The sequence below is a fragment of the Molothrus ater genome, chromosome 20 (assembly GCF_012460135.2).
Source record: "Molothrus ater isolate BHLD 08-10-18 breed brown headed cowbird chromosome 20, BPBGC_Mater_1.1, whole genome shotgun sequence".
Taxonomy (NCBI): domain Eukaryota; kingdom Metazoa; phylum Chordata; class Aves; order Passeriformes; family Icteridae; genus Molothrus; species Molothrus ater.
The window spans coordinates 5,558,296-5,572,337 of NC_050497.2; the positions used below are offsets into that span (position 1 = coordinate 5,558,296).

The 14,042-nt window shown below is 51.9% G+C and overlaps 2 protein-coding genes across 3 annotated transcripts in view; both read left to right on the plus strand.

Moving 5' to 3' along the window:
• EEIG1 (estrogen-induced osteoclastogenesis regulator 1) overlaps window positions 1-14,042 on the plus strand; it is a 79,980-nt gene that overhangs the window by 31,748 nt on the left and 34,190 nt on the right. Inside the window, exons 1-2 of one of the 2 annotated variants that reach the window (XM_036393923.2) lie at window positions 11,330-11,465; window positions 12,843-13,473. The exons of the other annotated variant lie outside the window; for it this stretch is intronic. Of the exons in view, the coding sequence (XP_036249816.1) occupies window positions 13,328-13,473 (146 nt within the window). The 5' untranslated portion in view covers window positions 11,330-11,465; window positions 12,843-13,327. Of the gene's footprint in view, window positions 1-11,329; window positions 11,466-12,842; window positions 13,474-14,042 lie in introns of those variants that run through there. 2 annotated transcript variants of the gene reach the window in all.
• On the plus strand, window positions 649-4,713 carry NAIF1 (nuclear apoptosis inducing factor 1). Its single transcript, XM_036394176.2, has 3 exons — window positions 649-1,325; window positions 2,149-2,598; window positions 3,177-4,713. The coding sequence occupies exons 1-3, from the start codon at window positions 815-817 to the stop codon at window positions 3,194-3,196; spliced, it is 981 nt and encodes a 326-aa protein (XP_036250069.1). The 5' UTR covers window positions 649-814; the 3' UTR covers window positions 3,197-4,713.

Genomic DNA, 14,042 nt, shown 5'->3' on the forward strand with positions numbered 1-14,042 from the left:
GCGCTGGCCAATCACAGCGGGCGACACGCCCTCGTGCACGCCCTCCAACGCCCACCCGGAGCGTCGGGCCGTGACGTCACGGGGGACGCCCCCGCCTGCACCAATCGGGAGGAAGCGCCGCGGTGTTTCGGAGTGCGGCGCAGGGGGAGGTGCAGGCGCACGGGCCAAGCTGCGATTGGCTGAACCGCCTGGGAGGGCGGTGATAAGGAGAGTTCCTCCAATCAGAGCGGGGTCCGGCAGGCAGTTTGAGCTTGACGGACGTCACGCGCATCCGGTAGGTTGGAAAGGAGTGCGCGCTCTGAAATGATGGACAGGAGAAACACCAATGGGATTAGAACAAGGAAAGCCACGGGCGGGTTCAACCCCTCAGCGGCCCCACGCAGGCCCCACGCAGGCCCAGTGCCCTGAGACCAGTGGCGGGGCGGGGCCGCCTGTTGTCTGCCTGATGGACAGGGTTGGTGACCAATAATAATGCGGTATTGCAGGCGGGAGGCGGGCAATTAGTGTGACGGGCAGGCGGGCGAGCCAATCAGACATGGCAGGAAGAGGGGCCGATTCTGGAAGCCATTACGCCAGTGCCGCAGGGCGGGGGCCGTTGAGCGGGGCTGCCGGGCGGGCGCCGTACGCAATTTGCGTATCGTTGGCGGTGCCAAAGGGGGAGCGGGGGGGACCGACCCCTCGGGGCCCTGAGGGGCCTCGGGGCCCCCCTGTTGTCCCCGGCCCCGGGGGTGGGGGGGCCCTGCCGCCCCTCGGCCCTGCCCAGCGTCCCCCAGGCCCCCCAGGTGTGACCCCGTGCCCCGTCCCGGTGCCCCCCATGGCCATGGCGTCGCCGCCGGCGCCCCCAGCCAAGAAGCGGAAGATGAATTTCTCGGAGCGGGAGGTGGAGATCATCGTGGAGGAGCTGGAGCGGGGAAAGCACCTCCTCGTCAACCACTTCAACGCGGGCGTGCCGCTGGCCGCCAAGGCCGCCGCCTGGCACGACATCCTGCGCCGCGTCAACGCCGTCGCCACCTGCCACCGCGAGCTGCCCGAGGTCAAGAAGAAGTGGTCCGACCTCAAGACCGAGGTGCGGCGCAAAGTGGCCCAAGTGCGGGCTGCCATGGAAGGGGGAGGCGAGAGCCAGAACGGCGGCGGCAACGGGCCCGAGGGCGAGGAGCCGGCGGGCGCCGCGGCCGCCCCGGTGATCCTCACCCCCATGCAGCAGCGCATCTGCAACCTGCTGGGAGAGGCCACCATCATCAGCCTGCCGAGCGGCGACTGCGGCGCGGGTGACGGGAGCGACATCCCCATCACCGCGTCGGCCACCACGGTCACCCTGACCCAGAGTGAGTGCTGCGCCCGCCCGAACGCTCTGGGCTGGACTGGAGGGTCACACAGAGCCCCTGACACCCCCCTGCGAAGGGACCCCGAGCCTTGTGTGGGGACAGAGCCACGGAATGGTTTAGGTTGGAAAGGACCTTAAAGAGCACCCAGTTCCAACCCCCTGCCATGGCCAGAGACACCTTCTACTAGACCAGGTTGATGCGCCCAGCCTGGCCTTGAACATTTCCAGGGATAGGGTGCTCACAGGTTCTTTGGACAGAGAGAAACCCCAACAAAAAGAAATCCCCACATCTCTGTAATGAAATGCTCCTCCCAGTCTGCCCTTGTGGTGTAGGGGAGTGGCCTCAAGACAGCAGGTACTGAAAGTCAGCTTTGAGAGCTGAACTCAGCCTTAAGGACAAGGGAATCAAGGATCCTTTGCACCTTGGGAGATTCTTCATTCCCCTCTGGGGAAAAACATCTTCAGGGCTGATTTTCCAGTGGCAGTTTCCCAAAGAGCAGCTCTTCTACCAACAGGGGCCATTGGGGGTCTTTGCTGTTATGTCAGTCAGTTAATGCTGCGTGGAAAGATTGTTCTAAACTGGAGATTGAGAGATGGTATTGTCTAGACAGATAAGGCATTCCCTATTCCTTTGGATTGTACAGCCCAGAAGGAAGCTCGACTGAGGGTGGAGTAGACTTAAATAGGTCATTTTGTGCATTGCTGGCCGTTGTATGTTATCTCACTGAACAGGCCGTATTCCTGTGATACTCACTGAATAGTCCTGTAGATAAAAATCCTGTATCCCAGCTACTCCTGACTCCCTTTCTGTCCTTTGTTCTCAGTTCCTGCAGAGACAGCCTACCACAGCCTGGAGGATGGCGTTGTGGAGTACTGCACCACGGAAGCCCCCACCACCGTCACGGCCGAGGCGCCCCTGGAGATGATGGCCCATCAGCACGAGGTGTCTGCCAAGCCCCAGGAGCTGAAAAGCCGCATTGCCCTCAACTCAGCCAAGCTCCTGCAGGAGCAGCGGGTGACCAACCTGCACGTGAAGGAGATTGCCCAGCACCTGGAGCAGCAGAACGACTTGCTGCAGATGATTCGCCGCTCGCAGGAGGTGCAGGCGTGTGCCCAGGAGCGGCAGGCACAGGCCATGGAGGGCACACAGGCAGCTCTGAGTGCCCTCATCCAGGTCCTCCGCCCCATGATTAAGGACTTCCGTCGATTTTTGCAGAGCAATACACCCAACCCATCGGTCACCACTGAGCCTGGCCAGACAGGGCAGCAAGATGGTATGATCCAGTGAAAGAAACAGTGATGGGAGGGGAGCTTTAGATTGATTGAATTAGGAAAAATTTCCTCCCTCAAAGGGTTGCCAAGCCCTGGCACAGATTGTCCAGGGTAGTGGTGGAGTCACCATTCCTGGAAGGATTTAAAAGATGTGTAGATATGGCACTTGGGGACACGGGTTAGTGGTGGATGTGGCAGTGCTGGGGAAACAGTTGAACTCAGATCTTAAATGTCTTTTCCAACCTAAACAATTCTGTGATTCTATGGGACATCAGCCGTGCTAAAAACCTACCTATGCTGGCAGAGGACACTTGGGAGCATGGGGTGCTGCCTCTTCTCAGTGTGAATGGCCCCCTTGGAGTTCGGCTGAGTCTAAACAGGTTTCTCTGCCAATCTTGTGCTAATCTGCCCTTTCAGACTCTCATACAGAGCCATAGCAAGATGTGTATTAAACCAGCAGCTTAACATGGATTGCTTTAGTTCCTCAAACAATAGATTTTTTTTTAAGTTATTTTTAAATTTCTGTTAGAAAAAAAAATTCTGTCCTAATTATGACACCTCTCTTTTTGTCTTTCTATAGGCTTTAAAACTGACTTCTAATGTGGAGAGTTCTGTCGGGATATCAGTGCTGCAGCTGCCAAGGTACAGTGATGGTGAACCCACAGTGCACACAGTGAATGCATTTCTGCCTCTTGCTGAAAGCATTTACTGGAAACATGGTACCAGATGTGGTAGAACCTTCCCTCTGCACTGAGAGCCCTGGATCCTGCTCCTGCAGTGTCACATCCTGCCCATGCAGACCAGCACCCAGCCTCTGTGCATTTTCAGTCCCACCTACCTGCCCTGAGGATCCCAGTGGGATTGAAACAGTGCATTCACCTCATGTTTTATCTGTGTGCCGTCACAAAATTTCTCTATCAACTTGGGACATGTGATGAAAGTTTCATGTCTTGGGTACCAGAAACTCTCCTGGGATATGTCTTGGCACAATGTCTTTGTCACAGCGTAAACACCCAAGGGCTTGGATGAGTTTCCCTGGGGTGGATGGAACAGTGAAACTCCATCTCTGCTTCATCTGCATCGTTTGTCACCTCCAGAATACCTTGATCCGTCAAAGTGGACCCGGACTAAGGTCCTGGACTAAACTGCAGCCACACAGGAATTCCCAGTGTTGAGGAATTTGTCAGCCACTGATTTGAGTGAATTTTGGGGCAGTACTTAGTTCTGCTGCTGGTGGTGTTTGTTTTGTAATGTTTGGGAGCTGGAAGCCAGTGCAGCCATTCTGTGTTTGTCTGCTGGCTGGCCTCATCCTGACAAACAGAGCTGAGCTTCTCCTCACTATCCTATACCATTTATACAGGGTGAAACAACATTACAGCCACTTCTGAGGCATTCTGTGGATCTTGGTCCTTAATGAGAAAGCCTCATTGCACAGGTTGGTCAACATGATTCTCACAGACTTGCAGTAACTTCATGAACTTTAAGATTAAAGGTCCACTTGTATATGCATGGAAGAAAACTTAGGGAAAGAAAAAACAGAAGTGTAAGTCTTCTCCTTCTGCCTTGCAAAGTGGCTTATGTTTTACAGGCTTGTTGCTTGCCAGGTTATTACTTTTAAAACTGAACTTTTCCAGAGCTGGTATTTACTTGCTGTTAAGTCTCCTTTAGGGCTGACAAGGGAGTGAATTTGCACAATCAAATGAAACCTTTACACAGCCTTTAATGGGGAGATGCTGATGGAGGACCCCTGGTTAGAGCAGTAGGTGATGAGGTCACTGCTGTCAGTCCCTGGCCTTTACTCATCTCCTCCTTTCTACAAATCTGATGGGGGAGAAAAGGACACCACAGTGAGAAGGGTTTGGTCCCTGGAACACTCCCAAGCCCTTGGGACTGACACCTCCAAGCTGAGTCAGGGTGGATCCTGCCTTGTCTGGCATCTCACCACATGAGTAGCACTTGCCTGACTCTTCCTCTTAGACTTTGTGGAATCAAATCAATTGCTGAACTGAAATTTATTTTTAGAGTGAGAACTATGTCATATGTGTTGGTTTACCTCATTTGTGTAATGATCTCTCCTTTACAAATATGAATTTTAATAAAAAATACATTTTGGTAAACAGGCTGTTTCAGTTCATTGGTGTGTGCAGAAGTGAAAATGAGTTCCTGACAACAACTTTGCAACACAGAATCCTCACTGTGAAGGGACCAAGGAGAGCTGTGAACAATCACAGGTCACAGTAGCTTTTCCTCTTGTTTGTGAATCTTGTGGCCTTGTATTTACATAATTACAGTCTTTTTCAAATAATAGCTTTTACAGACTTACCTTGGAGCACAAGTTATTTCACAGTGTCTGATGGAATACTGAAATACAGTAATCTCCCCACTGCTCAGAACATGCCACAATAGCCTAAAATAGTGCTAGAAATACCAGCCTTTGGCTTTAAATTGCAGTGTGCATTTTTTCAGTGACTAAGCACTTCAGCTGTGTTGCTTTTCTAGAGGACTAAACGTGTTGCCATTGCAACCACACATTTTTCCTGTCTTTTCAGGATAAATGCAGAGCTGAGTCAAGCCAGCAGCATCCAAGCATGTGTTCTGTGTACAGATTTTTGTCTCATTAAAAAGATGTGGCAACATTTTAAATACAGGGTGAACTGTGCAATGAGGGGCTTGGTTGTTGCTCATGAAGCAGTCACCAAACTGGTGGGGACAGAGAAAAGGGTCCCTTAATGTTAAAAGCAGGATGAATAGGTGAACAGGACACTGACAGGGCAAACAAGGACATGGGACATTCAACTGAACAACCAGCTGATGCCCAAACAGAACAAAAGCTAAAGAGGAATATTTATAGATGTTTATTTGTTATCCTCTACGGTTCTTTTTGTACCTAAAGATTTGTATTCAACATCCAGACTGGGAAGGAGCCATGCAGAGATGTTCTGCCACAGGGTGCCTTGGACATGGGCGTGAGCAGCATCTTCGTGCCTGCTGGGGAAAGGGAAGTTTGGCAGGGGACTCTCGGTGGTGAGAAGAAAATATTTGTAGCCACGGAGGCAGCACCAAGCCACCGCTGCTCCTCTGGAGCACAGCTCCGCCTGCGATGGTGCGGTGCAGCCCGGCTTTCCAGGAGGTGGCACTGCGCGCCGGGATCCCGAGCACTGCACCGGCCCGGGAAGCACCCTGAGCTCCAGCCCTGGTGGGATCCGCTTGCACCCTCCGCTGGCAAATCTTTTCATGGCTGAGAGATCTGACAGGAGGAAATTCAAAGGGCAGAGCGCAGCAATGAGATAGCTATCCCTGGAAAAGTCATGATGCCTGGGGACTCGAGCAGGTCCCTCTGCTTCCCAAAGACGTGGCAGAGGACACTGAGATGTCTGCCTTTGGGATGAATTCACTGCAGAACCGAATGGGCAAGGACAGGATTTAAAAAAACACATCAAGTCCTTCATTATAAGCAAAGGGACAGGTACTAAGGTTTTTTAAACAAGTTTTAAGGGGTTTTTATGGGTTTTTTTTACATTTGTCAGTTTCCCACCACTGCCATCACCGCATCGCAGTTCTGGGAGCAGATCCCCTCCGAGGGACAGAATGATTTGCCCTGCATACTCACCCAAACAACCTCTACTTCCTCCAGCACGATTTTAAAGTTTTCAAGCCTGTTTTGGCAAAGCATCCTTCTGGGGATCGTTTGTGGGTTTTTTCCTGTTGTCACGTGAGAGGTTGTTGCCAGCAAGTATTGTCAGCAGAAGGGTGTGAAAATTAAAGCATTTAATTTTCAGTGTGAAAATTAAAGCATTTAATATTCTCTGTCTTGCTTGAAAGCACCTGATAAGAAACTCCATGAGACTGAGGAGCACAGCTTCCAGCCCATGTTTTGAGTGGCGGAATGAAGTCGGTATCATCTGCAAACGGGTCCCAGATGTGCAGGTGATTAACCCGAGGCAGAATCCCAGCGCCAGCAGGGACAGTTTCCTTCACCTCTGTCACCCGGCATCCCAAATTAGAGGTTGCTGTGTCAAGGAAGAACCACAGACCTACGGTTGCTTCTGATGTATTTGGGGTAACAGCAGCATTTGCAGGCGGTGGGGCAGACCACAGGCCACAGCCAGCAAGTCTCTTGTCCAGCACAACACTGAAGGGATGGAAGCTGGGCTACAGACACTGGATAAGGCTTGATAAACACAACAAGCCTTGAGGCAAAGCAGGTTGCAAGTCTGCAGATTTTGGAAGGGGCAAACAAGATCCAGTTCCACCCACAGACCTCACAGAATGAAGCAGAGAGCTCCGCTGCACATTCCCAGGACACACTGAAGCAGGCATGGAAACCAGTAAACAAAAAAAGCCAGGCAGCTGGATTTTCAGGTCTAACCACATTTTTGAGGAAAGATTCCTCAAAAATGTGGTTAGACCTGAAAATTTCCAGATTTCCAGATTCCTGGGCTCCCTTTTTTCAATAACAGGATTCCCAGTGCTGGCAGGCCAGAAACCCTCCATGCAGGTGTGTCCATTGCACATCCAACAGGAAACCCAGCCTGGCACAGAAAGTGAAACAGTTCCTGGCCTTTATGATGATGAGTTCAGTCAAATGTGGAACAAGTGAAAAACACAAGCAGGTCAAAGTGCAGCTCACAGCCTGTTATTAAGCTGAGAAGATGCAAGCTTGGAATAACTCCACACCATAGGATAATCGTGTGCAATGGAGATAGGTACCCATTCCCCTGACAGGGTTTCCATCTGCCTGCTTGCTACAGCTTGCACTGCTGTGGAGTCTGCACCCCCTGCCCCATTTTGGGAGCTCCCCAGCCTGGACCTGCCCCAGTTCTGGGGAAGGCACCCACCCACTGCAGCTCCCACCCACAGCTCCTTGGAGCAGGGCATTGCGTCCCACTCACAGCCCCAAGAATGCATTTACAGCTTAAAGTGACTGTGATAATCTCTTTTTTTTTTTGGATGATGAGGCTGAAAGCTCATTAAGGCCATTACAGCAGAGGCGACAGGTGTAACAGAGAACCATTACTGTGTTTATGCTGTTACAGCAACGTGTGTAATTTAGTTTTAAAACTTTAATCATTTGGCTGCCAGGACAAATGAATTAGTGTGATGATACTTTCCAGAGGAAGATGCTGATGATGTAGTTTGCAGGGCTTGTGCATCTGGGATTCCCTTGGGATAAAGATAGGATTTGAAGGCTTACCAAATGCATTACAGGATCTACCTCACTTCACCTCAGTAAGTTTTGTCCCTCCTGTATTTATCTCACCTTGTTTCTCCACTGCTGCTTTATCTCTGTCCTCAGAGCAGAGGGGAGACAAGACAAGGCATGTCTGTTGGTGCTCACTCTCAGAGCACAGCGGTCCCAGCCCTGGCCAGCTGGGCACACCTCTCCAGGAGAGCAGAGGTGAGGCCCAGACTTAACTGCACAGCACAGACTGATAAAAATATCCCAGACTGATAAGACAGTGCCCTGAGCCAGCAAAAGTTGAGGAAGTGGTGGCGGCACTGGGGAGTGGCCTCAGGAAAGGCTTAGGTCAGGAAGAGCACAGGGCAGGGATGTGGCTGAGGCTCAGGGAGCAGAGGTGAGGTGGGCACAGCCATAGAGAAATCCATAGGATGTGAGTCTGGGATGAGCAGAATCAAAGCACCTTGGTCACACACATATGGCCCCCATGGATTGCACCTGGAGCAGAAAATAATATAAAGCCAGAGGGATGGTGGATGGATGAAGATACCCTGCACCCACATTGCCTCTGTGGGAGGCTCAGACTAACCCATCCCCTCTGTAAACAGGAGCACTGTCCCTTTAAAACATGTGAATTTCTCCAGAAACAATTATGCAGCATAAACACAGCAAAATCAACAGGGTGAATTTTGAACTAATAAAGATTTAATCTCTCAGTCATGAGACTGGGTTTGTTAGGAAAATACACACATCCCTGAGACTGCAGCTACGGTTGCTATACTACACACTGCTCAGCAGCTCACTGGGCATTCTTCCAAATCCATTTATTTTTAACATCAGTCACATTATTCAATTAATTATAAAAACACTGAGGTTTTCAAGAGATGTTTCTGATAAAACTGCGAAGTAAATATGCGTGAGAACAGCAAGGATTAAAGTCTCTGTAAACTTTAGCATTTGAGGCTGTTGCTATAAACAAGAGAAGCCCTGGAGAAGGTTATTTACCAGAGTGAATCATAGTAGATAGCAGAGTCTCCTCCCACACCACACACAGGGATCGTTTGTCCTTTACCTAGGGATGGAAGCAGAGCATCCACATGTCTGTCAGCCATGTGCTGGGGCATGAGAGGTGCGAGAACTGGGCTGGATTCTTCAGATGCCTCTGGTATTTCAGCAGCACAGCTTGTAAATATCAAATATTTAGCAGGCTCTTTCCTAATAGGCTGGAAACAGAAATCAAAAAATACCAGCCCGTCTCCAGCAGGAAACAGAAATCAAAAATACCAGCCCGTCTCCAGCAGTGCCTCAAAGCCTTGAAAACACCAGATAGGAATTGATGGAAGGATTCAAGCCTCACCTGTACCAGCAGCCTGTAAGCCCTGCTGTTTCCTGGTAACTCCTGGTACGTCCTGTGATGGTTTCACTGTACCAATACAAAATGTTTTCCCAGTCCAAAGTCTGTGTAAGCTTAACCTGGTAAGTAAAAATCATAATGCATTTGACTTGATCCAATTTTTCACTTTTATCCAAGAACATTTCTGTGTACTTTTCTTAGCAGAGTCTTTTTTTTTTTCTCCCAAGGTTCACATTGTGGTGGAATTATTTGATAGCTCTGATATTGTCTGCATAGATGGCAGATTACAGGCAAGGAGTCTGGGCATCAAAGCCTGGCAGAGAGCAAGGACTCCCAGGCTTTCATCCAAGCTTTGCATATCAGCCTTGGGAACAGTCTCTCCCACATGAGCCTCAACTTCTCAGCCACAGAGGCTCTTGGGCAAACACCTAAATTTTAAATCCAGGCAAATCACGTTGATGATTGCAGCCTCCTTCAGGACAAGGAGAGACATTTTGTTCTGCTTGCCCTTAAAGGATGGAATCCAGCCTAACCAGGGATCCCAGCCGCAGCGCTGGACGCCGCAGCAGCAGCACATAATAACAGGGAGCCATTTTGATGAAGGGATGTGCCCAGCTGGTTGCCACATCTCACTTGTGGAGGGTGAGATTCCAGCTCTGGGCCCTGCCTGGTGCTGCTCCCCAGGGCTCTGTGGTACCTGGGGCTCCCTCCTGCTCCAGCCAGCCCAGGCACTGCTGGCCTGACCCACAGCCACGCTGTGCTGCCCTGAGGGGACAGCATGGCCACAGCGCTGAGTGGCCCGAGGAGCCGTGTGCCTGCAGCCCGTGGGACACGCTGAGGAGAGGGATGTCACCAGGAGCTGCTCGGGCACTGGGACAAGCCAGAGGAGAGCTCCTGGCTGCCAGGAGGATGCAGGGAGGACGTCTGTCACCAAACCACAGAATGGGTCCACAGTGGGTGATCTGACCCCATCTTCCTGCTCAAGCAGGGTTGTCACAGACATATTTTATGAAAAATCCTTTTGCCAGGATCTTTTCTCCTGAGAAGCTGAGAAGCTTCAGCTTCTCCATGTTTTACTGCTTTGGAATGTGATTTGGAGAATTGTTTACCCAGCGTGTGAAATTGTTTTTACTCAATGACCAATGACAGCCACCTGTGTCGAGGCTGGGAGCAGTCACAAGATTGTATTATCATTCCTTTATATTCCTTCAAGCCTTCTGATGAAATCCTTTCTTCTCTTCTTTTAGTATAGTTTTAGTATATAATTTTCTTTTAATATAATATATATCATAATTAATCAGCCTTCTGAAACATGGAGTCAAGATTCTCATCTCTCCCCTCGTCCTGGGACCCTTCCGAACACCACCACCACACAGGGTCATCCCAGAGCACGTGGCACAGGACCATGTCCAGACGATTCTGGATTATCTCCAGTGAGGGAGACTCCACAACCTCACTGAGCCAGTGAGAAATCACTGCACGGGAAAAAAGTTCTTCCTTATGTTCAAGTAAAATTTACTGGGCATCGCTTTCTGCCTATTGCCTGTTGTCCTTGTGGTTGGCACCATTGAGCTGAGCCTAGCTTCATCCTCTTGAGACTCCACTTTAGGTAATTATACATATTAATGAGGTCCCCTCTCAGTTGTCTCTTCTCGAGGCTAAACAGGCCCACCTCCCTCAGCCTTTCCTCATAGCAGAGATGCTCCAATTCCCCAGTCATCCTCATTGCCCTCCGCGGGACCTAGTTCCAGGAGCTCCTTATGTCTCATGCCAGATGACTCTGCCATCACCTCGGCGCAGGCAGGGACACCCCAACGGCAGGTCTGTGCCAGCTGGGGGCTGCTCAGCCTACAGAGGGGCTCCAAGACACCGTGTGAGGCGGGAAGCCCGGTGCCCCAACTCCCGCTGAGGGACACCGAGGACCCCGCTTCCCGCCCGCCCCCTGGGGCAGGGGGCGGGGCTTGTCCAAACCGACACCCCTCTCCTCCAATCCTCGCGCTCTTTTCCCCGCCCCGTGCCGAAATAACCAATCACTGCCTCGCAGTGCTCAGCCCGCCTCCTTGCTGCTGTCCAATCGGGCGGCGCCGCTCGCGTTCTCTCGTCTCGGGGGAGGGCGGGTGTTACGTGCCGTCGGTATTCCCGAAGCGCGGCGGCGCCGCTCTCGCCGTGCGCTGCCCGCGCACCGCCTGCGCTATCGGCGTAGCGGCCGCAGTTGGCGTAGCGCGGGTAGAGGCGGCCGTGTCGGGGAGCGGCGGCCGCCGTGCGAGGAGCGGGCTGGAGGAGCGGGCAGGGCCGGGCGGGCACCGGGCCGGGACCGCGCCGCGACCGCGCCGCAGGTCAGTGGAGGGCGCTGGGAAGCCGGCTGAGACCTTCCGTAAGGCAGCTGGTGATGGGGGGCCGGGAGAGGGGTGAGATAGGGCTGCACTCGGTGTACGGGCTGGGAAGGTGCTGAGACCCGGCTGCAGCTCGGTGCTCGGGCTGTGGGGCCGGAGCGGGGCTGCGGCCCGGGCATGGCTCGGTGCTTGGCCCCTGGGACCGGACTGCAGGGCAGTCGGGGATTTGGAGGGCCGAGAGGTGGGCTAAGATTTGGGCAGAGCTGAGTGCCCGGCTCAGACAGGGAGCTGGGACCTGGGCATAGCTCGGTGTACAGCTTGGACAGGGAGCTGGGACCTGGGCACAGCTCAGTGCACAGCTTGGACAGGGAGCTGGGACCTGGGCACAGCTCAGTGCCCGGCTCGGACAGAGAGCTGGACCTGGGCACAGCTCGGTGCACAGCTTGGACAGGGAGCTGGGTCCCGAATACCATTCAGTGCATGACCCCGGAGTGCCAGGGGACAGGCTGTGACCTCCCAGTATCCAGGGCTGAGACCTGGCAGCAGTGTGGAGCACTGACCTGCCTCCCCGCTCTGCTCCAAGGTTTCTGCGGGACAGCGGAGCCCCCTGTGGGGGTGCCCGGGCCCTGGCAGAGCCGGCTGGGTTCTCCCTCAGCCACCGGGCAGGAGAGGGTCTTTAACCACCCACCCACCCACGCAGGCAGCTCCTAGAGTCAGTGAGGATTGTTTACTGCCCGGTGCTCATAACCTTGTCCCTTTGAGATGTTAATCAGCTCCTGCCTCCCTGGTTTAGGTGTTTTGTAAATGTGTAACGAAATCGCTGTCTGCAGCCCCAGATCTGAACTGTGCAGGGCACAGCTCAGTGCAGAGCCGGTGGGAAGGCAGCATTCCCGGTGGGCCTGGCCATTGGACAGCCAGATGACCTGATTTGGTTGTTATGCTGTGTAATCTGGAGCAGGCTGCTTGTTTTTTTCCCCTCTCTGCTGCTTTCTCCATTTATAAGATACAGGTGCTAACACTTAGGGCTGGTTGGAAATGCAGGAGAGAAACATATTTTGCATTTCTTGAGACGGCTTTTCCTTCCTCTTGTTAGACTGCACATTAGAATGATCTTGCGCTGTAAACTGCTTCTAAGTATGATGACTGAAAATAGAGCAAATTTTTATTAGCTGCTTTGCAAAACAGAAATTACAAGGAGGATGACAACAGTGAAGCTTGCCCTAGGCAAAAAGGGGAAAGAGGATGTTGGGGCTGGACTAATTGGGGCCATACCTCTTCAGACTGGAATGAGTCTGGACTGAATATTACCTATCCAAACAGGTTTTAGAGCAGGAGGAGTCCAAGACTGGCTGGAACTAATTTACTCATTTCCTCCCAAAGGCTGACCCAAAGACCTGTATCAAAGAGTTGCACAAGAGATAGAGACTGGAAGCTCTTTGAATGTGCTGCCCGAAGACTTAAGGCCTCTCCTGGGACTTGAGATGACTTCTCACAAGAGATGCTTTCAGGAGGGGCTGTGCTGAAGACACAGCACTACAGCCTCTAACTGGGACAGCTCCTGCTGGTCTGGAGCTGAGACCCAACTTCCCTCCCTCCCTTTTCCCTTGGAGATGTTGCAGAGATTTAATCTGACCTCTTCCTGCTCACCTGAAGCCTGCCGTGGCGATGATCCCACAGCCAGATCCGACCACCAAAGAGAAGAGAATCGTGCGTTTGAGGCTGGGCCCTCGTTGTAACTGAACTGGAATCTATCCCTGCTTCTGCTCCCACAACGACTGCCCTTCCTCTGCTCGTCTGTTTGTGCTGTGAGCCACTTCTCCCTGATCTTGTTTGGAATTCCTGAGCTTTCCACGCTGAATTTGCCCATGGCTTTCTTGATGAAGAAGAAGAAATTCAAGTTTCAGACAAGTTTTACTCTAGAGGAGCTGACTGCTGTCCCCTTTGTCAATGGGGTTCTGTTCTGCAAAATCAGGCTGCTAGATGGAGGAGACTTTGCTAGTTTATCTAGCAGGTAAGACCCTTGTCTGCAGACTTGCTGCCTGGCTGTGCTTCTTTCCCTGGTTATTCTTCCCTTGAATGGTTTAGCATATGGCAACCACTTGCTTACCCCTTGATGGGATTTTAATAGTTCTGTTGTAGGGCCCCACATGCCCTTTCATTCCCCAGAGCAGGGGAAGTGCATAGCTGAGAGCTCTGAACCTGGGTGGTGTTGGCTGATTCGAGCTGGATTGAATTTTTCAGAGGTGAGGGGAGGGAGTGGGAGGTCACTCTGAAAGGGGATTAAATCCTCTCTTCTCTCTCCCCCTCCTCCTTGCCCAAGTTCTCACACACTGTTTCAAATCAAACCCTGTTCTGTATTGCCTTCATGCCTTATTTGAAACTTAACTCTGTAGGAAACTATGTCTAAGCAAATCAACCCTTCCCAACTGTGCTCCCCCCTTTGATACTGAATTTCTCTTCTTGGTAAGGGTGGAAGTAGTTTGTTTTGCATTGTAAATTGCTGTGCAAGGGAAAACTGCTGCCTGCAGTCAAAGTTGTCAGTGTTAAAGACCCAGTTTATCTCCTTGAACTGATGCCATT

Excerpts from the sequence above, each read along its gene's own strand:
- NAIF1 (XM_036394176.2), top strand. The coding sequence starts at position 815 with ATGGCCATGGCGTCGCCGCCGGCGCCCCCAGCCAAGAAGCGGAAGATG. Across the intron at positions 1,326-2,148 it reads CACGGTCACCCTGACCCAGA|TTCCTGCAGAGACAGCCTAC; the intron begins GTGAGTGCTGCG and ends CTTTGTTCTCAG. Across the intron at positions 2,599-3,176 it reads CCAGACAGGGCAGCAAGATG|GCTTTAAAACTGACTTCTAA; the intron begins GTATGATCCAGT and ends GTCTTTCTATAG.